The 27,858-nt window shown below is 43.1% G+C and overlaps 2 protein-coding genes across 9 annotated transcripts in view; one reads left to right on the top strand and one right to left on the bottom strand.

Annotated features, from left to right (window-relative positions):
• On the bottom strand, window positions 633-26,138 carry LOC106503510. Of its 8 annotated transcripts, XR_001917076.1 has the most exons (4): window positions 23,854-24,488; window positions 5,852-5,959; window positions 5,403-5,493; window positions 633-914 (listed from the first exon to the last, which is right to left on the bottom strand). XR_001917076.1 is itself a non-coding variant. In XM_018038728.1 (2 exons), exon 1 carries the CDS (start codon window positions 24,484-24,486, stop codon window positions 23,857-23,859), a length of 630 nt encoding a protein of 209 aa, XP_017894217.1. In that variant the 5' UTR covers window positions 24,487-24,488; the 3' UTR covers window positions 633-914; window positions 23,854-23,856. The 8 variants fall into 8 exon arrangements, 3 of the variants coding, with proteins under 3 accessions (XP_017894217.1, XP_017894215.1, XP_017894216.1); XR_001917074.1 differs by having other exon boundaries at window positions 5,295-5,959; XR_001917075.1 differs by having other exon boundaries at window positions 5,403-5,959.
• The window catches only part of NUP153 (nucleoporin 153), a 67,599-nt gene continuing 63,751 nt past the window's right edge, over window positions 24,011-27,858 (top strand). The window contains exon 1 of the mRNA XM_018038724.1: window positions 24,011-24,598. Within this exon, the coding sequence (XP_017894213.1) occupies window positions 24,485-24,598 (114 nt within the window). The 5' untranslated portion in view covers window positions 24,011-24,484. The remainder of the gene's footprint in view (window positions 24,599-27,858) is intronic.

Raw genomic sequence — 27,858 nt, 5'->3', positions numbered from 1 at the left:
TGGAGTCTGGGGAAGAAGATCAACTTGAAGCGGGGGGAACGTCCAGTCTGGTTTAGAATTAGAGTAGTACAGACCAACTTGACCCTTTCATGATACCTAAAACACTTGTAACTGTTTACGTTTTAAACCCAGAGAACATTGGTGTTTATAACAACTTTGCATACCTGAAGCAAATCATATAGGGATGTCCTTAGGTTTGTTATTGTTTGTCTTTTCTTAATGTAGCATGTGTTTGGGGAACTGTCGCAGCAGAGTAGAAGTAATTTTCTTTGACTGAAAGTCCTTGGAGAATGAATCTGAGACAAAAGCCCCACCTTCATGTGACTGATTAGTTACATTTGTTGAATCAGCATAATCTTTACCAAGTGTACAGTTAAGTAATCCAAGCTACTTAGAAACACTGGAGTTAAAGTACTTAGCCACAGCAACACCCAAGAAGAGAGCAGTTCACAGAGAATGGTTTAAGATCTAACCTCAGTACCACTTGTATCCAAGGCCGTCTTAATAACGGTATGAGAATCCCAAGTTACTAATATTTTTTCCAGTTTTTCTATATGTAGTGGTGTATATTTTGTGAGAAAGCCAGTGCATTAATGTCCAGTGCAAAATGAATTACCCTTAAACTCAGCAGCTTAAAACAATAAAAATTTATTATCTCATGATTTCTGCAGGTCTAGAGTTCAGGCATGGGCATTTGCAGGTGGTTCTGCCTCTGCTTGCTCGGGAGGTTGCCGTCAACGTGTCAGCCAGAGCCGCAGTTATCCGAAGGCTCGACTGCAGCTGGGAGGACCCGCTTTTCTGGTGATTCAGTCACACAGCCTGTGAGCTGGTCTTCCTCACCGCACAGGCCTCTCTGTGCTGTTTGAGTGTCCTTACCACGTGGTGCAACGGTGGCTTCCCCACAGTGAGCAGTTCTGGAGAGCAAACACAAGCCACGGAGCCTCAGACGTCATAGATGGTCAATCGTACCATGTTCTATTCATTTTAAATGAGTCAGGAATCCAGGGTAGGGAAGTGGGCTGTTTCATGTCTTTTCATCTTTTTTTTTTTTTTTTGGCTGCACAGTGTAGCTTGTGGGATCTTAGTTCCCTGACCAGAGATAGAACCTGCGCCCCACTGTGGTGAAAGCATGGAGTCCTAACCACTGGACTACCAGAGAATTCCGAGACTCTCCCTTTTGAAAAAAGAGCGTCTAAAAATTTGTAGGCATATTTTAAAATGGCTGTAATTTGTTCAGAGGTATATGGCTGAGGCCATGGGGCCAAAGCGAAGCTAACTGGAACCTATAAATGAATGTGGGAATCCAGCTCATTTATAAACAATGAGGTCACATGGAATAAAAAGGGGAAATACTAGAATTATCTGAATATATCCTTTATAGCCAGTAATCATACTGCTCTACCAATGTTTCTGGTAGATAGTTCCTGGCAAATGATCAGGAACTATTAATTATGCTTCTATGTATAGTTATATTTTCAGCTTTGATTCTTTTCAGATTTGCTTCATTAGAGGAACAATGAATAAATTTGATGGCTTTGCTCAAAATAGAAAATGAATCTTGGGAAATTCAAATACATTAGTTATAAAGGCAAGCAATATTCGTGATTAGCTTTAGAAATCAAACTGCCAGTAAAAGAAGTTTATGAATCTAGGAATTTTTTTTTTTTTTTTTTTGTGAAGATACTGAGAAAGGTAGGATTATTTTACTATGAAAATGACACACATATCCAAATGTTTGGAAATATGCAAAGGGGTTGGTTCAAGGCTCTTGAAGCTTGTAAAATAAAACTTTAAATCCAAAAGAGGATGACTGGGGAGGAAAAAAAAAAAAACTTTTAAATAAAGGGACTTTAAAAAATCATTTAAAGAAAAAACAGTTTAGAAAAGTAAAAGGTGAGCAAAAAGTGGTACAGATACTCAGAAAAGGAATGCTGCGTGGTTTCTTCCTGTTTAAAATTGTGTCCTCAGTTGTGTCTGACTCTGTGATCCCATGAACTGTATGTAGCCCACCAGTCTCCTCTGTCCATGGGATTTTTTTTTCAGGCAAGAAAATGAGTGGTTTGCCATTTCCCTCTCCAGTTTAAAATTAGAGTAGGGTAAAGATTCAGTCAGCTCAAACACTGCTTTAGGGCCGTTTCTCCCTCTCTGTGTCCCCATACCTTGCCTTCCAGTCCCCAGATGGGTCTAAAAACACCTTTAGCTGTTCTGCCAGCCAGGAGAGGTACCTATAATCTGCACTCTGCTGCCTCCTGCTGGCCCCAGCTCTGTGCGTGCGTGCGTGCGTCTGTGTGTCTGTGTGTGTGTGTGTGTCCATGCATGCACGTGCTTGTGTGTGTTGCTCAGTAGTGTCTGATTCTGTGACCTGCCAGGCTTCTCTGCCCATGAAATTCTCCAGGCAAGAATACTGGAGTGGGTAGCCATGCCCTCCTCTAGGGAATCTTCCCAACCCAGGGATCAAACCCAGGTCCCCTGCGTTGCAGGAAGATTCTTTACCATCTGGGCGACCATACCCCAGCTGAAGAGTAGCTTTTATTTTAATTTTGGGGCACAGATTTCTGTCTTCATCCACCGCTGTCGTCAGCGATGGTCTGTCCTCTGAGAGACTTTCTGCAGGATGGTTGTTTGCAGGAAACCTGGCAAATGCCCTCTACTGGCCTGCTTCCCCCACTGGCCTTGCCCTGGAACATGTGAGGCTCAGCTCTCCCTGCTCCAGGGGCTGGGCTGTCTGCCACACAGCCCCTGCCCGGGCACTCCTGTGCCATGCCCATGCATGGCGGGTGAGCCGGGAACGCTCACAGTGACTTAATGCTCCTGCATCACTCGTGGTGTCTTTCAGAAACCACCTGAGCCACAAGAAGGACCAGCGGGGTGCTTTCTGGAGCCCATCGCTTCCCTCCATCCAAGGCAAGGCTGGGAGGGCGCCAACAGGGAGAAGCAGACATCAGCCTCACCAGTCTCAAACGCCATCTCATGCTGTTGTAACGTCTACCGGTTTTCCTAAGGTCTTATCCCGAAGGCTTGGCGGGCTGAGTTTCTTCTCACAGACCAAGAGGCATCCCCACAGTGCTCTCAACATTTAATTGCCTCTGTCTCTTCTCGCGTCCCCTTTCTAATTCCTCCTTTCTCCTTCCCTTCCTGTCTCACAGGAACTGCCTTTATACCACAGAGCCATTCTCTGTACACTCTTAATTCATAACAAAATGCTCAGACTTCCTGGGTTTGAATACGTAAAGGAAGGCTCTTGGAATTAAAACAACTCTTTCCTCATTCAGTGAAACTTGGCTCTCAAGGTTACTTATATACCTGGGTGAGGTCTGAAAGCCAAGCTGTGTTCAGGATACTACCCACCACTCTGTGAAGGGAGGCATGGCACTGACTGACAGTGGAGAACCAGAGGGCACCATGATTTGTAGGCAAAATGATACCTCTGTTTAATATTAACAAACATCCCCGTTGCATCATTACTGAGCATAAAGGAGCATAAAGGACATCATATGTAGTGTCTCCTGAAATGTCAGCAACCCTGTGAGGTAGATACTGTCATCACCCCCTACTTTGTAGATGAAAAAACATAGTCTTAGGTTAAGGATTTGTCAAGATCATAAGGGCCAAAAAATGATGGAGCTGTGAGCTTCAGATCCAGCCAGATGGTCATAATCAGGCTGTCAGTCCCCAAATCCTGTCCAGAAGAACCGTATAGTGGTTGCCCTGTTATATTTGACTCCCAGTTTTTTGACTTTCCAGTGGAAAAGGGAAAACTACAGGCGGGGTGGCATTCCTCCTTTCTCCTAGTCTGAGACTGCAGTCTGTACCTCCATCATTGGTGATCTCCAGTCTCTAAGGAAATGAAACAGAGCTCTTAACTAAAGGTTGGGACATCCCTGATGATTCTGCAAAGGGATAGGTTGGATCATTCATCAAGAAATAAAAAAACCAACAACTTAAAAAACTTGAAATAAGCTTATTCTAGTTTAAAATCACTCAAGGTCAGACAGTAGGTGAATGGTAGCTCCAGACCTGATGTCTGTTTGATGTCAAAGCCCAGCTCTGGACTTCCCTGGTGGCTCAGAATTGCAAGAATCCTCTTGCAATGCAGGAGACTTGGGTTCGATCTCTGGGTTGGGAAGATGCCCTGGAGGAGGGCATGGCTAAGCACTCCAGTATTCTTGTCTGGAGAATTCCATGGGCAGAGGAGCCTGGTGGGCTACAGTCCATGGGGTTGCAAAGAGTCAGACACGACTGAACGACTAATACTTCAAGAGGTGAGTTATATTCTCAGTAGGGGGCAACCGCCACCTCCCGCCAAAAAAAAAAAAAAAAAAAAAGCCCAGATCTTTCTGTGGATTTAGGTTAATCCTGCCTGACCTGACCCCAAGCACATTTTCAGGTCTATGCTCACTGGTCATACCCTTGCTCCGGGGCCCCTGTGCTGTGTTTAACTATATGAACCGTGCTTAACTGGATCTCCAAAACTCATGCTCTTTCATGAAGAGAGCAGTGGAATAGCTTCAGAATTCTGAGAGAAAGTCAATCTGTGCTTCAGTTTCTGGTTTGTTAATAATTTCAAAAACAAGGGCAAAAGATAACATTTTAGGCCAAGACACAGAATTTACCACCTATAGACAATCCCACTGAAAGTCGATTAGAGGAAGTACTTCAAGAAGAAAATTAAACTGGAAGGAAGGAATAAAAGCCAAGAAATTGATGAGCAAAGAAACTGGCTGATATATGGTTAAATCTAAAGAAGCATCAACAAGGAATTCCCTGGTCGTCCAGTGGTTAGGACTCCTGCTTCCCCTGTAGGAGGCCCAGGTGTGATCCCTGGTCAGGAAACAAGGATCCCACAAGCTGCGTGGTATGGCTAGAAAACAACACAAAGGAAAAAGCATCAACAGAACAAAACTTGTGTGGAAGTGTGACAATGATGTGGGAAAAAGATATCGTCAACAGTTGAGAGGAGTGACTAGAGTGAAAGCATTCTATAATGCTTCTATGTCCTGGAAGAGGAAAGACTGATCGATTTCATATGATCTGTGTTAAAATGGAAGGAAGGAAATGTTACGGCTTTCCAACCAACAGATGGGAGGACAGGCAGAGACAACAAAGCCATTAGTCCATTAATAAGCAAGAAAGGAAGGGAAAGGCAACATAGAAAAAAACAGGGTAGATAATTAACAAAACAAGATGGTAAGAGTAAATCTAAATAAATCCATAATCACAATATTTGTTCTTTTAGTCGCCCAGTCATGTCTGACTCTTTGCAACCCTATGGACTGCACAAGCGTTAAACTTACCAGTTCTGTTAATCCTTTGTTGCACTGATGAGAAATAAGAGATGAATTTTTTTTTAATTAGTCAATGAAAACAAAGTAAGAACATATCCCCAAAAGTATAAAACTCACTGGAATTTGAGTCAGGAGATATCCATCCTGTTACTAAGTCACAAAGTTGTGATCTCAAGTATATAGCCTAACCAGTATGAATCTCAGTTTCCTATAATGAAACACAATTAAAAAACATATGAATAAATAACAGAATGGGGAAAATGCTTCAAAATCTGACAAGCCATCACAGCGAAGTTTATATTTAAAGTGTAAATACATAAAACAATGCAAATATTGAGAGAAAGAGTACACTTGTTGGCAAGACTTGCTGATGAAGTCTCCCTGGGGTTAAGTCCATCCAGGCCAAGAGCAGGTGCAGAGCTCATCAAGGAGCAGCAAGTGGCCTTCTTCCTCCCAACTCCCACTAGAGACAGCAGCTGTCCCCAGCCAGGGCTACTCTCCACCCCTCAGGAAGCACAGATCTTCATTTCTGTAAACAATAAAGCCCCAGTACAACGGACACTTACGAAGTTGAAGAAAGTCCATTCGTGAGACTGGCTTAAGCAAAACCTGATGGTTGGTTTCAACCTGTGAGGTCTGATTTCTTTGGTTCCTAATTCCACGTCTGTGTTGACCTTTTAGGAAAGAATTGGTTACTCTGTATAGGAAGGCTAGCTTCCTTTACTTACAGCATCTAGCAGCGTGCTCCGTAGACAGTCAGTATCTGTTATAATATTTCCTGATCCATCAGCTTTGAACAGATACTGCTGCTTAATCGACTTTTTTTCTGCTAATTTTATCAAGATGTGATTGATACGTGGCACTGTATAAATTTAAAGTGTACACCATGATTTGAATAAAATCATAAAAGGATTATCACAAAGTCTAGTGAACATCCATCATTTCATATAGATGCAAAAGTTAAGAAACAGAAAAAAGTGTGTGTGTGTGTGTTTCTGATGACAACTCTTAGGATTTATCCTCTTAGCAACTGTCTTATATAACATATGTGCTAAATCACTTCAGTTGTGTCCAGCTCTGTGGGACCTCATGGACTGCAGCCCACCAGGCTCCTCGGTCCACAGGATTTTCCAGGCAAGAATTACTGGAGTGGGTTGCTGTGCCCTCCTCCAGGGGATCTTCCCGACCCAAGGATGCTCGAGCATCTCATGTCTAACCTGAAATGGCAGGGCGTGGTTCTTTACCACTAGTGCCACCTCAGTGTATTCTATATATATCATGTTGTACATTATATCCCTGGGCCTTATGTATCTTGTAACTGGAAGTTTGGGGTATCTTTTGACCACCTGCATCCAATTCCCCCTCTCTCCATACTCCTATCCCCACCTCTAGTAACCACAAATCTGATCCCTTTGAGTTTGTATATGTATTTGTTTTTGAAGTATAATTGACCTACAACACTACGTTATTTCCTGTTATACAACACAGTGATTTTTTTCTAGATATTTCAAAATGTTCACCACCATAACTCTGGTTACAATATGTCACCATACAAAGATGTTGTTGTTCAGCCACTAAGTCGTGTCTGACTCTTCACAACCCCGTAGACTGTAGCATGCCAGGCTCCCCTGTCCTCCACTGTCTCCAGGAGTTTGCTCAAATTCATCTGCATTGAGTTGGTGATGCTGTCTAACCCTCTCATCCTCTGGGGAATGACCGTAGTCCACATACTGTATATTTCATACCAAGGACTCACTTATTTTGCAACTGGAAGTTTGTCCCTCTTAATCTCCTTGTCCTGTTGTTTAATTCCCCCCTCCTCCCTCCCCTCCAGGGACCACTGACTGCTCTCTGTTACACATAACTCTGTTTCTATTTTGTTAATTCACTTATTTTTTAGATTCCACGGATAATTGAAATCATACAATAGTTGGGTTTTTCTGTCATTTCTTAATCTTTTAAAATTTATTTTAATTAATTAATTAATTGGCTGTGCCAGGGTTTAGATGTGACATGTGGGGTCTTTAGTTCTGCTCTGTGGGATCTAGTTCCCAGATCAGTGTTTGAATCTGGGCCCTCTGCCTTGGGAGCATGGAGTCTGAGCCACTGGACCACCAGGGAAGGCTCTGCTTAGTCAGGGTTAAAGGGAAGGATACATTTCTCAATCATTTAAACCTGGGATGAGATATTCAGTGTAAATTTACTCTCCTAAGAAAAAGGAACCGTGGGTACCTACTTAGATGACATTCACTTCTCTGCTTCTGCTCAGTCTGCCCACCCTCCTCATTTTTCAGAACCTTTGTCCTGTTATTTAATGTGGAGTGATATTCTGATATCATAGTAACAGTACATGACTTTTTGTTGAGTCAAGTCAATAAGCATAGCTGACTTTTACAAATATCAACTACCATCCTAGGGAGTGAGTGCTTCCTAACATTACTTGTGAACGATTTTCAGTTAGTGTGTCTATTATCACTCCCTAGGATGTAATCCTATAAGAGCCCCAACTTAGTTCAATACTCCTAATGTCACTGTAGAAAAAAAATAGGCCAATGATATTGCCAACCTGACATGTCCTACCTAGCCATATTCACTTTTTAGAAAGGTGAACTGGTCTCTCCAAATAAATTGACAATGTTTAACAATAATTTAAACAAATCGATACAAGGAATTTTTTAAGAACCTTCCTTTGTAATTTATATGTGTTGGGAATACATCTTAATTGTGTAAGCCTTTCTTCTGGAAGTATCCCCAAGCTGTGAAAAACTGGGATGCTTAGATCTGCTGATGATTCTTCCTAAGAACCAAGCAACATCTAGGTCTCTGGGAAATAGTTTTGAAACTGGGCTCCAAAGAACTCTGGTACCACAGTCCTTTATGTCTCAGCGCAGAGAAGAATTCAGCAAGAGCAAAGCAGTAGAATAAGAAGTGATTTATTAGAATAGGACATTTGTGAGGCTGACAGGTGGGTGGGCGAGAAATGCTGTGTCCCAGGAACTTACCCAGCTACAGTTTTACAATAAAAAATGTGGGCAGGGGGAGAAGAACTTCCTTCTTTTTCTTGAGTAGACATCATGCTTCCACCATCAGTTCCTCCTCCAGGTTGAGCAGGGGAGTTTTCTTGTCCCTTCAGGGGCAAGCCAGATCCACAAATTATTGCTTTTCATGTGTGCAGGCAGCGTGTCCTGGGCTTCCCTGGTGGCTCAGTGGTAAAGAATCCACCTGCCAATGCAGGAGACGCGGGTTCCATCCCTGTGTCAGGAAGATTCCCTGGAGAAGGAAATGGTAACCCGCTCCAGTGTTCTTGCCTGGGAAATCCCATGGACAGAGGAATCTGGGAGGCTATAAGATGAGGGGGTTGCAAAAGAGTCAGACACAACTTAGCGACTAAACAACAATACTCAACATCCCTAGACAGTACATCCTGCTGCTGCTAAGTCACTTCAGTCATGTCTGACTCTGTGCGACCCCATAGATGGCAGCCCACCGGGCTCTCCCACCCCTGGGATTCTCCAGGCAAGAATACTGGAGTGGGTTGCCATTTCCTTCTCCAGTGCATGAAAGTGAAAAGTGAAAGTGAAGTCTCTCAGTCGTGTTCGACTCTTAGCGACCCAATGACTGCAGCCCACCAGGCTCCTCCGTCCATTGGATTTTCCAGGCAAGAGTACTGGGGTGGGGTGCCATTGCCTTCCCCGGACAGTACATCCTAGGGGTCGTTAACTTGCTGAGCTCACTGGGAAGTTGTGGGTCTCCCATCACCAGGGTTTTATTGTTTGGGGGTCTTGGCTTCTCTTGCATCGTTTTGTTGCTAGGCAAGCCTGCTTGGTTTTGTGGTTAAGCAAAACTGCTCTCTTGAGTAATTATTAATTACAGGGGTCGCCCATGTTTTTTCTACCTACAATCCCCTAGTGGAATTAACTATTTAATCATCTACTTTTTGCCTTTATTCTGCCCCTATCAGTTTTGCATTGAGATGGATGGAAACATGTTGTTGGATGGTCCTGTTTGGTGGGTTAGACTAAGATTCCCTTCTTGAAACATGGACAGGACACTGAAGGATGAGAAAACTGGGATAAGACATAAATAAGAGGAGATAAGACTCTTGAACATCCTCTTGCCTTCTAGGTTATCTTCATTTTGAAAGATGGATACAGAACTCCACACTAGATCTTGGTTTTATGCAAGGAACCTTTAACTGGAAGTTGCCACACCAGGGATAAGAAAGAAAGGGAAAGAAGGCAGATGTGGGAAAAATGGGGGAGTTGTTCCCAGAAGCAGGCCAGTGGACAAGAGTAACTGAGCATGTAAGAAAAATGTCCAGTTTTTAAAAATACACCTTCCTAGATTCAACCCTAGAGATGCTATGCATCTGGGTGGGATCCTGACAACCCATGTTTTAAATGCTTTCCATCTGATACTGATGCCATATTTGGGGACTCCCGTGGAAAAGCAAAGTTTGTGTCCAAACAAATCAGGATCTAATTCTTAAGATCTCACTTCGGGGGCGGGGGCGGGAAGGAGGAATGGGGCCTGAGGATGTTTAAAGTCAGTTGGTTAAAATACTTCCCTCTGTTCTAGCCTTATCCTCTCTCTCCCTTCCAAGCAAAATCTTTTGTATTCATTGTTGGCATGGTGGTGGTAATAAGTAAGGGTGAACAGGAATAACCTTCCAGTGTCTTCCAAAAACCTAAGATCCTTAAGAGAATCGAATACACAGGAAAAATATTGAGAGCTAGAGGATGGGCCATGCCCAGAAAAAGATGGTCTAGGCAGAGGGTATTCACAGGGTGGAAGGGAAACAAGAGGACATGAATGCCTGGAGTCCTCCAGAGAAAAGATGTGCCCTTCCCTAGGGGAAGACCCCTGGGAAGAAGGCAAAACCTGAGATAGTAGGATTTGATGGCAAAGAGCATCAGGCTTCCCACCCCAAAGCAGATGCCCTGGAATGCAAAGAGACCCTGGAGAGGGATGGGTGACCCTGAGCATCTCAGCCCAGGAGGAAGGACAGCAAAGGGGACGGAAGGCCAGGAAGGCAAGGTGCCTTGGCAACAATTTGCAGGGCCAGAGGACATCAAGAAACAGGTGCCCCGCCCCTACAGCAGGACATGTACCCTAGGAGCAACTCTAGGAAAAGGCAGTGTGTTGAGACCTGACTTGAGAGTTTATGTTTGTGCTACCTCTAAAAAAATGGGGTTTTGGAACAGAATCTTGTTGAGTTAAAGAAATAGGAATTTACATGTCTCGAATACCTGAGTCATGTCTGACTCATACCTATGCCTGACTCATGTCAAGACATATCTGCTGCACCAGAAGCTAATCACATGAATAACAGCAGCATCCCATGATAAACCACTGAACATCCTGGGTAGGTATTGGGCAGGTATGATGTGTTGTAGAGTTTCCTACAATTCTGGTCCATAGACTGGAATTCTAAGTTGAAGATCACCTGTTGTAATCTTTAGAGTTGTAAGTCACTCCAGCATGCATGCAACTCTTTCTAATTCTAATTCAAGACTTTCAAATAGGGTCAAAAAGCAGGGTGGCCAAATTTAGCAAAGAAGTTGTCCCATGCAATATTTGCACAACTGGCACATTCTTATACTAAAAAAAATTATTGCTGTTCTAAAATGCATATTTATCTGGGCATCTTCTAGGTTGTCTGGGAACCCTACAAAGAAGGGAACTCACAGGTGAGGGGGCCCACTAAGACATCTGACACTGTCCCCCTGACCTGGTAAGCCGAGCTCTCACTTCACTCCAGGAGCCCTGCCAAAGCCCTGGCTGAGAAGCAGCAGCTGGACAAACGTTGGTGAGAAGAGGCAGGAATGCCAGTGGGCTGAGCGGCTTTCATAAACATCTCAGGCTTCACTCCCTGCACCTGCCCATTGGCAGTGGGAAGTTCTAGAATGCTGCCTGGATTAAAGAAAGGAATGTAGGTTTTAAAATCAGTCAGACCTGAGCCCATCTTGTCAACTACCAAGTATATGACTTTGAATGAAATACTTTCAGTTCAGTTCAGTCGCCCAGTTGTGTCTGACTCTTTGAGACCCCATGAATCGCAGCACGCCAGGCCTCCGTGTCCATCACCAACTCCCGGAGTTCACTCAGACTCACGTCCATCGAGTCCGTGATGCCATCCAGCCATCTCATCCTCTGTTGTCCCCTTCTCCTCCTGCCCCCAATCCCTCCCAGCATCAGAGTCTTTTCCAATGAGTCAACTCTTCGCATGAGGTGGCCAAAATACTGGAGTTTCAGCTTTAGCATCATTCCTTCCAAAGAAATCCCAGGGCTGATCTTCTTCAGAATGGACTGGTTGGATCTCCTTGCAGCCCAAGGGACTCTCAAGGGACCACAATTCAAAAGCATCAATTCTTCAGTGCTCAGCCTTCTTCACAGTCCAACTCTCACATCCATACGTGACCACAGGAAAAACCATAGCCTTGACTAGACGGACGTTAGTCAGCAAAGTAATGTCTCTGCTTTTGAATATGCTATCTTGGTTGCTCATAACTTTTCTTCCAAGGAGTAAGCATCTTTTAATTTCATGGCTGCAGTCACCATCTGCAGTGCAGTACTTTAACCCTCCTCTTTTAGCCGACTCCCTATAAGACGCTTTAAGGATGAAAAAGAATGCACGTAAAGCACACAGTGAGGTGCATGGCCCTGGATTCACCTCAGTGCTATTATTTCACGCACTTAATTACTAACTAAGAGTGTGTTGCCATTTAGTCGCTAAGTGTTGTCTTTGCAACCCTATGGACGGTAGCCCAACAGGCTCTCTGTCCATGAGATTCCCCAGGCAAGAACACTGGAGTGGGTTGCCATTTCCTTCTCCAGGGCAACTTCCTGACCCAGGGACTGAACTCATGTCTCGTGCATTGGCAGGTGGATTCTTTACCACTGAGCCACTAGGGAAGTCTAAGTAAGAGTGTAAGAAACTTTCAATCACATTCCTTGGTCTCTGCCTCCCCTCTGGAATATCCTACTTGGATATTTCAATTGTTCGGTCACACAGTTTGTCCCACTGCAACCTCAGTATCTGTCTACAGTTTACACTTTATAGTATTTTCTTTTACCCTTGTCTGTTATACTAAAGAATTTATCTACATCTAAATCAAGGAATAGGGGAATTCCTTGGTGGCCCAATGGTTAGGACTTTGTGCTCCCACTGGAGCGGGGCTAGGTTCCATCCCTGGTATGGGAACTAAGATCCCAGAAGCTGAGCAGCCATAAATACATAAAATGGTTAATTTTAAAAATAAATAAATGAATAGCACTCTTAACACATTCCCTAGTTCAGCGTCCTGATCACAATTCCACGAAGCCCAGGGAGTGAGGACAATGTTGGGTTTGTTGTTCAGTCGCGCAGTCATGTGCGATTCTTTGTGACTCCACGTACTGCAACACGCCAGGCCTCCCCGTCCATCAGCAACTCCCGGAGCTTGCTCAAACTCATGTCCATTGAGTCGATGAGGCCATCCAATGCTGGTTTAAGTGTAGCTTTTTTTCTGACCAAAAATTGTTTAAAATAAAGAATGTAAACATACAGCCATTTATGTAATACAAATTTCCAAAGGGAAACTTGTCTGCATAAGTATTTATTCAAAACACTTAAAAATAAAGTAAAAGTATAGCCATTTCTACTTGTCCCTAAATGGCAGGACCTATATCACCATCATGTTCCTATCTGCAGAACATATGGCTCAGAATATAGTAAATATTTGTCACATGGTATTCTGAAAGTCTGGTTTTAAAGGCTATATATTCTTCTCTTGTGATTCACAGTCTCTATTTTGATATAATCCCTGAGGGAGAGTACTATCTTCATCTGATTGCATAAAAGTGATTTTTTTTTTTTCTGTTTACCTCTGACACAGCAAGTAGTACATGGTCTGAGGTAAGCTGTGTTTAAAAAGAAAGGGAGGGGCACTCCCTGGCGGTCCAGTGGCTGGGACTCTGCACTTTCCAGTTTGATCCCTGGGGGCCCCCACTTGGATCCCAGGGCAAGGAACTAAGATTCTACAAGCCAAAAAATTTGTGCTTACAGATATAAAGAACAGACTTTTGGACTCTGTGGGAGAAGGCGAGGGTGGGGTGATTTGAGAGAATAGCATTGAAACATGTATATTACCATATATGAAATAGATCACCAGCCCAAGTTCGACACATGAAACAGGGCACTCAAAGCTGGTGCACTGGGACAACCCTGTGGGATGGGCTGGGGAGGGGGTGGGAGGGGGGTTCGGGATGCAAGACACAGGTACACCCGTGGCTGATTCATGTCAGTGTATGGCAAAAACCGCCACAATACTGTAAAAAAAAAGTTATTAGCCTCAATACTGTAAAAAAAAAGTTATTAGCCTCTAATTAAAATTAATTATTTAAAAAGAGAGAAAAAAAAGTGTGCTTACTTAGTTGCTCAGTGTGTCTGACTCTTTGCAACCCCATGGACTGTAGCCCACCGGGCTCCTCTGTCCACGCGGATTCTCCAGGCAAGAATACTGGAGTGGGTTGCCATGCCCTCCTCCAGGGGAACTTCCTAACCCAGGGATGGAACCCAGGTCTCCTGCATTGCAGATGGATTTTTTTTTTTTTTACTGTCTGAGCCACCAGGGACGTAAACAAAAAGAAAGGGGGAGTTTAGAGGTGCTTTAATAATAATAAATTATTTTTACATATTGTAAAGTATTTTTGAAATACACCAAAAAAAATTCCTTCATATAAGTGGTTGAGGGAAATAACGAACTGCAAATGCTCAGTGAATATGCATTCAGCCTTCTAGTAAACATGTAGCCAATCTGCACCTGGTACTCTGGATACGGAACTCAGGACACCATGATGTGGCAATACGGAGGGTCTTTTCTTTCTAATGTATTATTTATCAGTCCTTCATTATTTACGACACTAGTAAGTGATCTTCCGCAGGTCTGAAGCACCATTCTTGCAAGGTACCCCTCATCTCTCCTTCATTTATTTTATAGCGTTTGAATTTGGGTCAATGAGGAGTCAATGTAGGTTCAGAAGACTGATCTGAAGAGGGTCAACCCGCCAAAGGTGAGTTCAGGTCAGCTTCGGACCCAGCAGAACTTTTGATGGCGAGTTTTCAGAAATTGCTTGTCGTGACTGTCAGAATTCACAATTTGCTCTCCGCTTTCTCTCCTCATCCCTCCCTTCTGCTCTCTTACATCACCCCTTAAACATTTCCCCCTTCTTTTTTTCTATATTGCTGGGACAGGTAGGAAGTTGTCGGTGAAAGCTGCTGAAAAAAAAATCTAAACAAAGGATCTGACTTGGCTTGTTTCGATCTGATGTAGAACTCGCCACTGTAGTTTTCTTTAGCTTGATCTTAGAAAGCTTTTAAGAACTGTTGTACCTTTTTTCCATCTTGGTCTTATAGACTTTTCTAAAAATGCTGTTTCAAAGTTAATGATAGAGCAAAGGAAGGGGAAAAGTCGGTTTGCTTGTAAACTCAAACCAAACCTTGAGAAAAAGAAGCGGTTATCTGAGGAAGTGTAGCAAAGGTGAGGCCCTGATGATGAGAGAAAGGAGAGGCCTGTGCACAAGGGCTGGCAGGGAAAACAGAAAAATGGCTTTTCCTTCCCAACAGTCTGCTCCTAGTGGCCTTTTGTAGATTTGTGTCCCCTCTACCAGTTTACAGAGTAACTGCCGTTCCGCATGGCACTACCTAGTCAGGAAGAAAAGGGGGTTATACTCTCACATTAGCAGCCACAAAGCTAAGAACAAGCATTGATCCCAGCACCTCAGCGGAAAGGCATGAGCCTAAAAGCAGGTGCTTCTAATACTAAGTGCTTAGGAGTTACGTGCTGACTCACAGAAAGGGTAAGATGTGAGGACCACACAAGTGAAAAAGCGCTAAAGTGTCGAGCTGTGGCTTGGATCTCGTCATGGCTGGTAGAAGCTGTGCGTTGGCTTGGTGAGGGCCTCGGTGGAGACTTTGGATGTGCTTTGATGTTCTAATTCTGAATCCAGACCTTCGTAGGCCTTACCTTTCCCAAACCAGAGATGGGTCTGTTTAACCAGCTTTGCTCCATGGCTGCAGAGTTGCCTTCTGTTTGACAATACTGCCGGTTTAGTATTGTATGTAGAATAGTATAACTCCACTCATGTTTGCTTTGGAGAATGTTGGATGAGTTCTTTTTGATTTTTGGTTTTGAAGAACCACATTTGTGCTGACTCGTGGTATCCTCTTTTCCTTATAATGAACCCAAACAAGGTGAGATAATTTGAAGACAGGCCTCGGGTTATAGGTACTGGATTTAAAATCATCTTGTTAACCATTATGTCTGGTCAGTTGAACCAGCTCTGCTACTTATGGTAGTATTATAGACAGTAAGAAGGTACTAAATCCAGAATTTCATTTCAGCTAATAGTCTAGCTTCCTTTGGAAAAAAGCTGCTAATGAAAATTTAAAATGCTTAATTTCATTTCTGCCCACCTTGTGGTAAAGATGAAATGTACCAAATGTTAAATAAGAGGGGAAAAAAAAATCTACATGTGCTTCAAGCTGCTGGTTCATCAACTCTTACTTAAATAGCTGGCTGGAGGCTAATGGTGAGCAGGGATTCCTCAGCCTGCCCTTTGTAGAAACTTCAGTTATACTCCATTATCTTGATGTTTTGATGCGTAAGTGTTCTTATGAACAAATGTATTTACGTTTGGCCTATAGGAGGGGAAGTGTGTGTGAGCCCTTTAAAAAACGATTTTTCGTTTCTTGTATTTCACAACTTTTTAGGCCTTCTCTGTTGTGAGAGTTAAGAGCTGTAGGTATGTTGTGCAAAGAATACTTTTGATGACTAATGTCAGGGAAGGAATATTTAGTCTAAAAATCTACTATTAGTTTTTTTTTTTTTCCCAGAAGTAATTTTTGGAGAAACATTGCATTTGAATTTTGTTTTGACTTCAGAGCACCTATGTAAGAAATCAGGCTATTAGTAGGTAATTATAGAATTGCTTTTATGATTTGTTAAGCAGAAAGCTGCCATCATTCCTGTCCTGACAGTTTAGGAAAGTGACGTCTATAAAGATTTTACTCCATGTTGCTTGACCTTTTATACAGCATTTTAGATATTAGACACTCACCTAGTCCCAAGAATATTCCCTCTTAGAATTTCTACCTTAAAATTAGTTTTGTGAGTGCTTGGAAAAGAGAAAAGCCACAGCAATTCTGAGGAAGTAGTCTGATATTTTTCAGAATTTCTCTTTGCTCACAGCTTCTTGAATTTTAAGATGGTTTACTCTCTGTTCATGTCTTTTGTTTTTCATGAATTAATTCTAAAAGAAAATTTGTACAAATGAAGAAGGATAGTGGGAATTACAAGGTGCCCTTTAAAGTGCTCAAGCATATTTTATATCTAATGTTTAGTCTCAAAGACTGCTAACATTTCAGATGGGCTTTATGACTTCTGCAGCATGGTTAATTCTTAAAATAGTGCCGCTTCTCAGATGTTCTGTGCATACGAATCACCTGGAGACCTTGTTGAAAGGCAGATTCTGATTAAGCAGGCCTGGGATGACCCTTTACTCTAACAAGCTCCCGAGGAACCGTGCTGTTAGCCCCTGAGTAGCCAGAGACACCCTTAAGATGGGGAGGTTGTGCCTTTCTGGTGATGGGGGGCGGTGACTTGTATAGTAGGGTTGTTAACACAATGATTAGTAGACTGTTCTTGGAAAGTGGTCTTAATAAATCTATAAAATTCCAGCATCCTCTACAAATGCTTTTTAAAAATAAAAAAGCTTGGTCTCAATGTGAGCAAACTGAATTTTGCAAACTTTATAGTTTTACATGGACTGCAACTTTAATAACGAATCCAGTTTTCTAATGTAACTAAGGAATTATATTTAAAAAATTAAACTAAGCCATTAGATTTATTGTATCGGATGAATTCAGTAGCAGGTGTTTAGAATTTAGAATGTAGAATTCGGGGGTAGATTATTAGTGTTACGTACCAGCGGTTGAAAGAGCACAATACAGAAAGTTTTAAGGGAATTCATTAAGATGATAAAGTATAATGTACTACACAGACAGAGGTGGTTTAATGTTTTATACACGGACATATATACTAAATGCTCAGATTCGAAATGAACACTTAGTGTGTGTGTGCTTAGAGTTGTGTGCAACTCTTTGCAACTCCATGGACTACAGTTGGCCAGGCTCCTCTGTCCATGGGATTATCCAGGCAAGAATACTGGAGTGGGTTGTTATAGGTTCTTAATAAGTGTTAATGTTTAGATTGTGTTCATAAATCGTTTAACATATCTATATCCTTCTTTAGCCTTGATCTCAGTTGTTTGCCCTAGTTTACTTTTTGCCTATAGGTCAATAATGTATGTTTAATGTATGTATGTTTAATCTTTGTTGATTTGGATGGCACTGGTCTTCCTGAATTTGGTTATTTCATTCAGTAAAACTGGATTTCCATTTAGTATTGATGAATTTAAAATGTGGCTTCAACTTTAATGGAAGATACATAAACATGTATATGCTAAAGACTACTATACATTGACATATGCATTCAGGAAGAATAAAATATCTTAACTGGCATATTGGAATTAAGTGATATAGATAGTTAATCAAAATTTGATTATATTAGTTAATTTGTTTAGTCTTAAGTATTACTTTACTCCCCAAAGCCAAAGAACACAGTAAGTTAATGAGACCATAATAATGTACATCTTTAAATTTCTTCCTGATGCTGTGACCTCTCTGTCCCTAAGATACAGACAGAAACTCCAATACCTTTGTAGAATTCCAACCCCTTTTTTGAGTTTCTCCCTCTGAGATTGAAGTTCATTATAATCATCACAATACATTTGGAAAAAAATCCCCACTAGTTTAACCTTATTTTTCTATCTAATAAAATGCTTGGTAGTAATTATCACATAGAAATATCTGCGGAATATCATAGAGAGAGATCTAAAATTACTCTCAATAAAATAAATTGCTTCAATACATGTCATAGCAAATACCACATTTTGTGTAGGTAGGCTAAATATATACCTTTCTAACTTCTTGTAACTGTCATTTCTAAATACTCCTTTGGCTAGAATTTTCTTGCCATTTGAAGAAGATAGAAATGCTGTTTGTGTGTTTGTTTGTTTTAAATCCTCGTTGGGTGTAGACCAAATTGTATTTCATTTATAATTGGTGGACATTCTTTATCTTAAAGAAAGGCCAGCAATCTATTTGCTAATTTATAATTGGCAGACAGATACCATATTCTATGAGAAAAAATAAAGACGTTTCTTGGGGGAGAGGGACCCTCGTAGTAATAGGTTGTCATAAATTAATTTTCTTCCAATATACCATCTGTTTTGGGTGAAAAAAACTGGATCCAGATTTAAGTACTTTGGCCACCTCATGCGAAGAGTTGACTCACTGGGAAAGACTCTGATGCTGGGAGGGATTGGGGGCAGGAGGAGAAGGGGATGACCAAGGATGAGATGGCTGGATGGCATCACAGACTCGATGGAGGTTGAGTCTGAGTGAACTCTGGGAGATGGTGATGGACAGGGAGGCCTGGCGTGCTGCGATTCCTGGGGTCTCAAAGAGTCGGACACGACTGGGCTACTGAACTGAACTGAAAGTTGTTCTAATTTTTGTTTTCAAGTAATTGAGAAGGAATTCCTATCCTTCTGTATTTTGTTTCAGTTTCTGCCACTTGATCTGAATATGAATAGCAGTTTTTTTTTTCCCCTCTTTATCCTTCATAGAAACAAACACATTGAATTCTACTGATATTCCTAACATGGCTTCTTTTCTGTGATTTGGAGGTCTATTGTACAATGCCCTTCACAGTCAAATGCCCCTGTTGATGTACTCTTCACTCCCTTCCTTCAATATATCCTCATATGCCCATGCCATGATGGGAATCCTGTAATTTCCAGATGATCCTAAGCCAGCTATTTGAGTCTTGTCTTTCCAATGGCTATCATATCATACACTTGGGAAATATCTATTCTCATTATGCAATAAGACAGTATTAGGAGAAGACTCTTGAGAGTCCCTTGGACTGCAAGGAGATCCAGCCAGTCCATTCCGAAGGAGATCAGTCCTGGGGTTTCTTTGGAAGGAATGATGCTAAAGCTGAAACTCCAGTACTTTGGCCACCTGATGCGAAGAGTTGACTCATTGGAAAAGACTCTGATGCTGGGAGGGATTGGGGGCAGGCAGAAAAGGGGACAACAGAGGATTAGATGGCTGGATAGCATCACTGTCTCGATGGACGTGGGTTTGGGTGAACTCTGGGAGATGGTGATGGACAGTGAGGCCTGGCACGATTCATGGGGTCACAAGGAGTCGGACATGACTGAGCGACTGAACTGAACTGAGGAGCTAAACATTTTAGTCAATGTGAAGGCCATCAGAGATAGAAATTTCTAAAGTGTGGAATTCTTCACTGAACTGGAAAAAAAAATCTTAAGAAAAAAACAACCCCAAACTTAAGTATCAGGTAGCTTCCTAAATTTGCTACGAAAACGACAGAGTGCTGGCAAAGGTAAGAGGATAATAATTCCTGCATAACTTTTTCGTAGGGATCTGTTCATAATGTTCATGAATGCTTTATCATGTGTAAATGAATGAATTTGAGAAATATTAATGTGTTATGATATACTGAAAAAGAATGTATGCAAGCTAGGGAAGGTTATAGAAAGTAGTTTAGCTGTATTCATCATTGTATTTATTACAATAAGATGGAAACAGTTGGCATTGGTCATAATTGGATTGTGGGCAAATGAGCCACAGTATATGTAGAGTTGCTGGTATGTGTCAACACTGTTCTGTGTGTTCAGATTATATCAGTGAGGGAAAAAACCCTGAAGTCTAAAACCTAGTAGGGGAGAAATTAGTTTCTAATAAAATACACCCAGTGAAACAACCACGGAGAAGGCAATGGCACTCTGCTGCAGTACTCTTGCCTGGAAACTCCATGGACGGAGGAGCCTGGTAGGCTGCAGTCCATGGGGTCACTAAGAGTCAGACACGACTGAGCGACTTCACTTTCACTTTCCACTTTCCTGCATTGGAGAAGGAAATGGCAACCCACTCCAGTGTTCTTGCCTGGAGAATCCCAGGGACGGGGGAGCTTGGTGGGCTGCCGTCTATGGGGTCGCACAGAGTCGGACATGACTGAAGCGGCTTAGCAGCATCAGCAGCAGTGAAACAACCCAAAACATAAGATCACTTCTCAGAGACAGCCATTTCAGTTTTGTCTAGCCCAAAAGACTGATGAAAATAGAAGTTATGAATAAAGTATGATTAAAGAAGATAGCTACTTTAAAACAGAAAATCTACAAGTGATAGCTTCCAATTCTGTGAGCTACAGAATATCATAGGTTTTATAGAGATTAAGTTTTATCATTTCTAGAAATTGCTTAATTGCAAGTTTGAAATAATAATTATTCCCTTCCCCCTAAACTTAACTCCTAATATAGCTAGAAGGAATTCAGGAATCCCTATTATTATTCCATGACATTTGATGTTTTCCCCAATTCACATAGAGTGTCTCTTAGAGAAATGTTCAATAATTATTTGTATGTTTGAAGGTGGGCAGTTTTTTGTTTCATAATCAGAATATTTGTTATAACTCATTCTACTTCTAGTAATTCCTAACTGAACAATAAGTTCTCTACCAAAAATATGTGAAGAATTCTAGATTTGTTGATTTGTGACTCCAAACTGAATTTCAGCACAGAAACAATGTTAGTTTAGAATCTCAAATTACGTGTAAGAAATTATTTCATCCCATAGTTGAGGCTGATACTATTTCTGGGTAAAATCAGGCAGCGAGAAATTTAGATTTCTAAATTTAGATTTCTAAAAAAAAATACAGATTTCTTTTTGTTTCTTATTTCTTCTCAAGCTTGGAAAAGTTGCTAGTAACTCAGTTACCTGAATCTGGGACTAATGCATTATTGTTCCTCACATTTGCTTAACTTCAAAAACTGAGATAAACAATTAAGATCAAGGCTAAAGAGGAATGTGGATTTATCTCCCTAAATCCTGCTAATCTTATATCCTGAAGTTTTATCTGAATTTATCCCCATTCTTTGCATGTCCTTTTCTTTCACAGCTGGGATAGGAATGCTGTGTGCACATGTGTGTGTGTTCGCTCAGTCATGTCTGACTCTTTGGGATCCAGTGAGCTGTAGCCTGCTAGGTTCCTCTGCCCATGGAATTTTCCAGGCAAGAATACTGGAGCGACTGGCAACTGGAGTTGCCACTTCCTACTCCAGGGGATCTTCCCAACTCAGGGATCAACCCCATGTCACTCATGTCTCCTGCATTAACAGGCGGATTCTTTACCACTTGACCATTTGGGAAAACCCAGGAATGCTGTCCCATATACCAAATAACAAGCCCCTAACAACGGAATGATTGTTGAGTCCCAGCCAGTCTCCTGTGCTAGAAATCTTGACTTTGGGGGGTGAAAAGGGTAAATGGGATGTGGCTACGTTCAATCTCTTATATTTGTGTAGTGCAATTAAAGATTCAGGTACGTATCTTTCATTGGAAGGACTGATGTTGAAGCTGAAACTCCAATACTTTGGCTACCTGATGCGAAGAACTGATTTCATTTGAAAAGACCCTGATGCTGGGAAAGATTGAAGGCAGGAGGAGAAGGGGATGACAGAGGATGAGATGGTTGGATGGCATCACCAACTCAATGGACAAGAATTTGAGTAAACTCTGGGAGTTGGTGATGGACAGGGAGGCCTGGCATGCTGCAGTCCATGGGGTCGCAAAGAGTCGGACACAACTGAGCAACTGAACTGAACACATCTTTCCTAGAAGTTAGCTTATTATGAATTACTTTACTCTGCTTTCCTAGCTAAGAATCTTGAAGACAAATAATTGTATTGAAGAAAGATGAAGTGCTTTAGGAGGAAGAGATTTAGGGGGAAGAGAGTGCCCTGGGGGAAGACACTGAAGCACGAAAAGGAGGTAGATTAGTTTTGTCCATCATATTTGGGAAATTTTTATAGTCTTGGTGGTTTTAGTCAGAGATGCCATTTGTTCTGTAAACCTATGCTTGATATGGCATGGTTCCTTAGGTGTTGGAAGGCACGACAAATTTCAAGGTACTGTAGGTTCGGCTTCACATTTTGACTTATGTGATTTATATACTGATTGGAGTCATGCAGTTTGGTGGTAGTTTGGTTTAACAGTCTTACAGTTAATTATTTGTATCTGATAACTGGATGCTATTAGATGCTTTCTAAGCAGTTTTTATGAACTATATATATAAATCCTTTCATCAGAACCACCAACATGTTGAGGTTAATACTCATTCTATTTGTAGATGAGGAAACTGAAACTTAGGAGACGGATAACTTTCCCAAGACTACGTATCTACTGAGTGATGGATTTAAAATTAAGTGTGTGTCTGTCTGCATAGTCATGTCTGGCTCTTGGAGACCCCTTGGACTGTAGCCCTCCCAGTTCCTGTGAAACTCTTCAGGCAGGAATACTGAAGTGGGTAGCCATTTCCTTCTCCAGGGGATCTTCCCCACCATGGATTCAGCCCTGGTCATCTGCATTGCAGGCAGATCCTTTACTGTGTGGGCCACCGGGGAAGCCAAATGGACCATTAAGCCTGTTTTCACAGTAGTAGACTTTCTTGCTAATCATTTGGTTACTTTGTTTGAACTCTTAAAGAAGAGTTGAGTTATAGTCTTGGCTTTGTTTGCCCAGCTAAGGGTCCTCCAATATGCCACCTGAATTCTCTGGACCCCTGTCTTGTCCGTTGAATGAGGTCTAGACCACCTGAGCACCAAGATCTTTTTAACGGTCAACTCTTAAAATATCTATACTTTGTGGATTCAGTGTTTGAGCCTAGCTCGCTTACGCACTTTCCTAAATACGTCTTCTATTTGGGGCAAATATATGTACAGTTTTATTGCTGCTAATATATCCTTTACCTCTCATGTGAGCTGACTGCTGTAGGTAGTCACTGTACTCATTTACTGCATTTCCCATATACTAGGAAATATACTAAGTGCTCCACTCGTATGATCACAACAGCTCTATAAGGTGGATATTAAAGTTCCCATTTTATAGGGAGAAGGAAGGTTTTGACTTATCCAAGGTCAAACTAGAGTGGTGGAACCAGAATTCGCCTTCTTTGACAACAGCTCTTATGTAACAATGGAACATTAATGACACTGTATGTTTTTCTAATTCTGCTTTAGGCTTAAAGATCATGAACATTGTTTTTTTCAACCGGTTTTTTTCTTTTTATAAGATAATGTTCGCTCCTGTCTGATTTAACTATCTGCTCACTTTCTGTCCTCTTTACCAACCACGAGGAAGGAGGCGAGTAAGAAGGAGGTTACTGCTTCTGTGTTAAATGCGTCTTTCAAAGTCTACGTTTATAGCCGAGCACAGGAAAAGGAACGGAACCCTCCTGGCTTTGTGCCTCTGCGGCAAACCGTGCCTCTCTCCTTCCGCGTCCTTTCTGAGAATTAGTCTTCCTCCCGTTAACTACATTTCCCAGCGGCCCGCGCGGTCGAGAGCGCGGGCTCGACCAGCCCTTCCTTCCTTCCTCACCTATCAGCCGGTCGCAGCGTGATGACGCAGGCTCGCCGGGCGCTGACGAGTGACGGTGTTCTGGCTCGCGACCGCAGCGGCGGCCTTAGCAGCGGCAATAGACGCAACAGCGGCGACTGCAGGGACGACGGCGACGACGACGACGGCGGCGGCGGCGGGGCGGGCGCTGTGCGCAAAGGGGAGGGGTAGGCGGGCGGCGCCGGCGGCTTCAACTGCGGCAGCTACACGGCTGGGGCGTGCGGAAGAAGAATCCCCATCAGCCGGCGGCCGAGTTAGGCCCGAGCAGCGCCGGGGGCCGCTCGCGTTGTCCTCTGCGGGGGAAATCTCCATAGAGACGGTGACACACACAGAGGCGGGGGTCCGCGGGAGCCTGCGGGACCGGAGAGCCAGCTCCTCGGCCTCTGTGGCCTCCCCGCCCCGCTCCCCCCACCTCGCTGCCGCCAGCGCGCATTCTCTTCTCCGCTCCTGCTCGCCGCTCCGCGGTTCCCGGTGGGCCTGGGCCCCCGCTGTGAGGGCAGCGCGGGCGGACTCTTGGGGGCTGGGGCCGGGCGAGGCGAGGCGGGGGGCGGGGGTCCTCTGAGGCCGCCTCTGCCTCTCCCGCCCCGGAGGGGGAAGCCGCGGAGGCTCCGCCATGGCCTCGGGAGCCGGAGGCAGAGGAGGGGGCGGTGGCGGCGGCAAGATCCGGACGCGGCGTTGCCACCAGGGCCCGATGAAGCCTTACCAGCAGGGGCGACCGCAGCACCAGGTAAGGGAGCCCCGGCGCTCTGTGTGAGGAGGTCCCTTCGCGGGCCCTCGGGGCGGCGGGGGGGCAGGGGGGGCGGCCCTGGCGCCCCACGTGGAGCGTCGGGGAGGCCCCGGGCGAGGCGGCGGGAGCCGAGGCCGCCGGGGCGGCGACGGGAAGTGGGTTTGAGGCCGGCCAGCCCTGCGGCGCACACGTGTGGCTCGGCCTCCTCTCTCCACCAACCCCCCGCCCCGCACCCTGGCCCTCTCCGCCCCGGGGCTTTCCCCGGGCCTGGGCGCAGGGCGGGAACACAAGTACGAGGCCCACGGTGGGCCCAGAATTCTGCCCCTTTTTTTTTGGCGGGGATTAGGAGCTTGGAGGAGGGGGGGTGGTTAATTACTCATGTCCCTCAAGGGAAAAGGGAAAAAGCTGTGGTTGGGAGGGCCCCCTCCACGCCTGCAGATTTCTAGTCTCCCGCGTTTCAGCGCGTGCGGGGAGGGGGGCTGCCCCAAGGACTCCTCCGATCCTCACCCCGCCAGGGTACCTACCTGGGGCTTGACGGGGGCGCTGTTACAGGGAAAGCGAAATAACTTATTCTCCATCCTTTAAATTCTCCATCTCCCCGTGGCCCTCCCCGATCTAAGAGCTCTGGCTTATTTATTTTTTTCTTCAACCGGGATATGGTTAGTGGCACTGGGGCATTTTGAAAGTCCCTCTCCGCACTTACGTCTGTTTTTCCGTCGCGAGACTCTTCCCTCCCCACTTTTGTCCAACCTTTTTCCCCCCCCTCCCCACACACACCAGCGCGTTTTATTTTGGAGACTAGAATTGGCCATTATGCACAGTTGACTGGGACTCCAGTTCTGATCTCATGCACAAAATATTTTAATATTGCAATGGGTATTCTAGAAGTTTAGGTACTTTCGACACTACAGGAATGTTGGTGGTCTTGAAATTTAACCACCTTGTGCACTCGTGGGTGTTTGAAATTATAAAAATAGGAGTTTATCCTCAGATATTTGATCTGAGAAAGTTCAGTATTTTAAGTTTTGCTTGTTAACGGGGGATTGAGTGGGAAAATGTTGAAAACTTTCTAATAAAAGTCACTTATAAAACTTTTCACTGATAGTAAGGTAGGAAGTAAGTGTGGGCCTTAAACCTATAAAAAGTATAGCAAAAGGGTCTGATAACTTGTTGAATACTATAAAAGGTAGACTTCTAGATTGCTTTATTCCAGATGATGATAAATATTTAACAGTTAAACATGTTTGGTGCTGTTGTTAAATTGTATCATTAAAAACAGAATTTTTAAAGTAAAGATTTGGGAGAAGTTTCTTAATAGTGAAATTTGTAGTTTATAGTATTAGGTAGCTCTCTACTAATGGTTACAAGTCTTGGCTACTATTAACTCCCACCAGTGTTCCCCCAGATAGGCTTGGTTTTCAAATTTTCTTTGTGAGGAGCAAGATTAGAATTCAGGTCACAAGCCTGGCCCTTTGACCTAATCCTTTTGTTGCGAGGAAGTTTGACATATGTGCTTTCTGGTTTTTCTGGAAAAAAAAAAAAAAAATAGTGCTTTCCTTAGGAGAAAGTTACTACATAAAAAATGAAATGTAAATACAGATCATAGGATGGTTTGGACAGAGTTTAGAAAGGAGCTCGTATATTCCAGGTGGCAAAAGCCAAAGTCACACCTTATTTTTAAATATACTTGGATAAAAACCTAATTTGAGGGAGATGATGCCTTAACAGCATAACACTTGTGATCCAAATTGTCTTAGAGCTGATATGATTTCAGACTGTGCAGTTTTATTTTAAAGTTTGGTAGTTTATCATTTCCCCCTGTTTAAAGTATTCAGCTTTTTGCCACAGCCATTTAATTGAAAAAGTACATTTGTAGCTTTTGAATTGAGATTAAAGGTGTTTGGAAGTTTCTTAATCAACTCTGCAGGTATTATTAGTATTGGCTAATATGGTTGGATAGCATGACTCACTGACTCAATGGACTTGAGTTTGAGCAAACTCCGGGAGGTAGTGAAGAACAGGGGAGCCTGGCGTGCTGCAGTCCATGGGGTTGCAGAGTTGGACACGACTTGCCACTGAACAACAATTAGTATTGGCAATTACTACCAAAGAAAAGTATCCAGGCATATACAAAAGAATATTTGAGGATTTTTTAAAATCTTAAAAGATGTTCTTTAGTCCTTACCAAAACTTTTTCTGTGAACTTGTAGACCACCTGCTTGCTGTCAGCTATCCTAGGCTGTCACCTCTGTTTAGCAGCAGCTGCTGAGTCATCATGAATAGCATGGAGCTTCATGACATGGCATGTTTTATATACTAATGTGTTTTGATTAAACGTCCACTGGTTTCTGAGCAAAAACAAAGTTCTTTGGTTGTGCAGTTGAGGACTGAAAAAATGAGAGATCTGGCTCAGTTAGTGGGCTTTTGCCATTGCTTGTCGAGATAACTGGCTTGTGTAGTCAACCCAGTACCTGTGACTTTCGCATGTGTTCCACTGACTTGCAATTTCCTGTTTTGACTTCTGGTTTAGCTCTGCTGAGGTATATCTAAAGTTTACATTTTTTCCTTTTAACTTCTGATCTTTAAAATGGCATCTTGCTTGAAGTTGTGGAGAGAAAAATTCATTGTCAGTTAATTAACTGAAGGGTGGTAACTTAAGCGAATGTAAAGAACAGCACTGAATGATTAAGTTGATCATTTTCACCTGCCCTCTTCCCTACCCCTTAACTCTTAGCCCAGATGCATTTAGGAAATGGTATCATTTTTCTAGTGGGAGTGAACAGGTCCCTAAGGAGTATGTGGTTAGTTCTTGTTGCCTGTTCAGTCTCCTTTCCCATTTCCTTTTTGTGCAGATTGTCAGGTCCAGAAAGTGAGCTCTGGAGAGGTCAAGCTGCTTTTCTTAATAGCCGCCACAAAAAGCTTGAGCCCATGGGCAAATCAGAACCTTGCCTCTTGAAGAATCTACTGCCACCTCCTGGTGAGAGGGGGACTACTTATTTTTGCCCTTTTTTGGGGAGTGTGCTTCAGAGGTTTTGTCTTCTGGTTTGGAGCTAAGGGAATCCACTCATTTTATCTTCTTAGAGGCAGTTTGTCCTTCAAGTCAGTTTCTGCATTTAGCTATTTTTTTGGAGGCAGGGAGTGGCGAAAGCTCCTTTATCTATTCAGTAGCTTAGATCGGGAGTCTATAAAGTTCTTCTGTAAAGGGCCAGATAATAAATATTTTAGGTTTTGTTCCTGCATGTTGTTTGTTTTATAACTCT

This window comes from Capra hircus, chromosome 23, assembly GCF_001704415.2.
Source record: "Capra hircus breed San Clemente chromosome 23, ASM170441v1, whole genome shotgun sequence".
In the NCBI taxonomy this organism is placed as follows: Eukaryota; Metazoa; Chordata; class Mammalia; order Artiodactyla; family Bovidae; genus Capra; species Capra hircus.
The sequence above is the reverse complement of the archived record's forward strand: the minus strand, read 5'-3'. Positions and strand labels throughout refer to the sequence as shown.

Bases quoted from the DNA above. Each gene is read 5' to 3' on its own strand.
- LOC106503510 (XM_018038728.1), bottom strand. From the start codon at position 24,486: ATGGCGGAGCCTCCGCGGCTTCCCCCTCCGGGGCGGGAGAGGCAGAGG.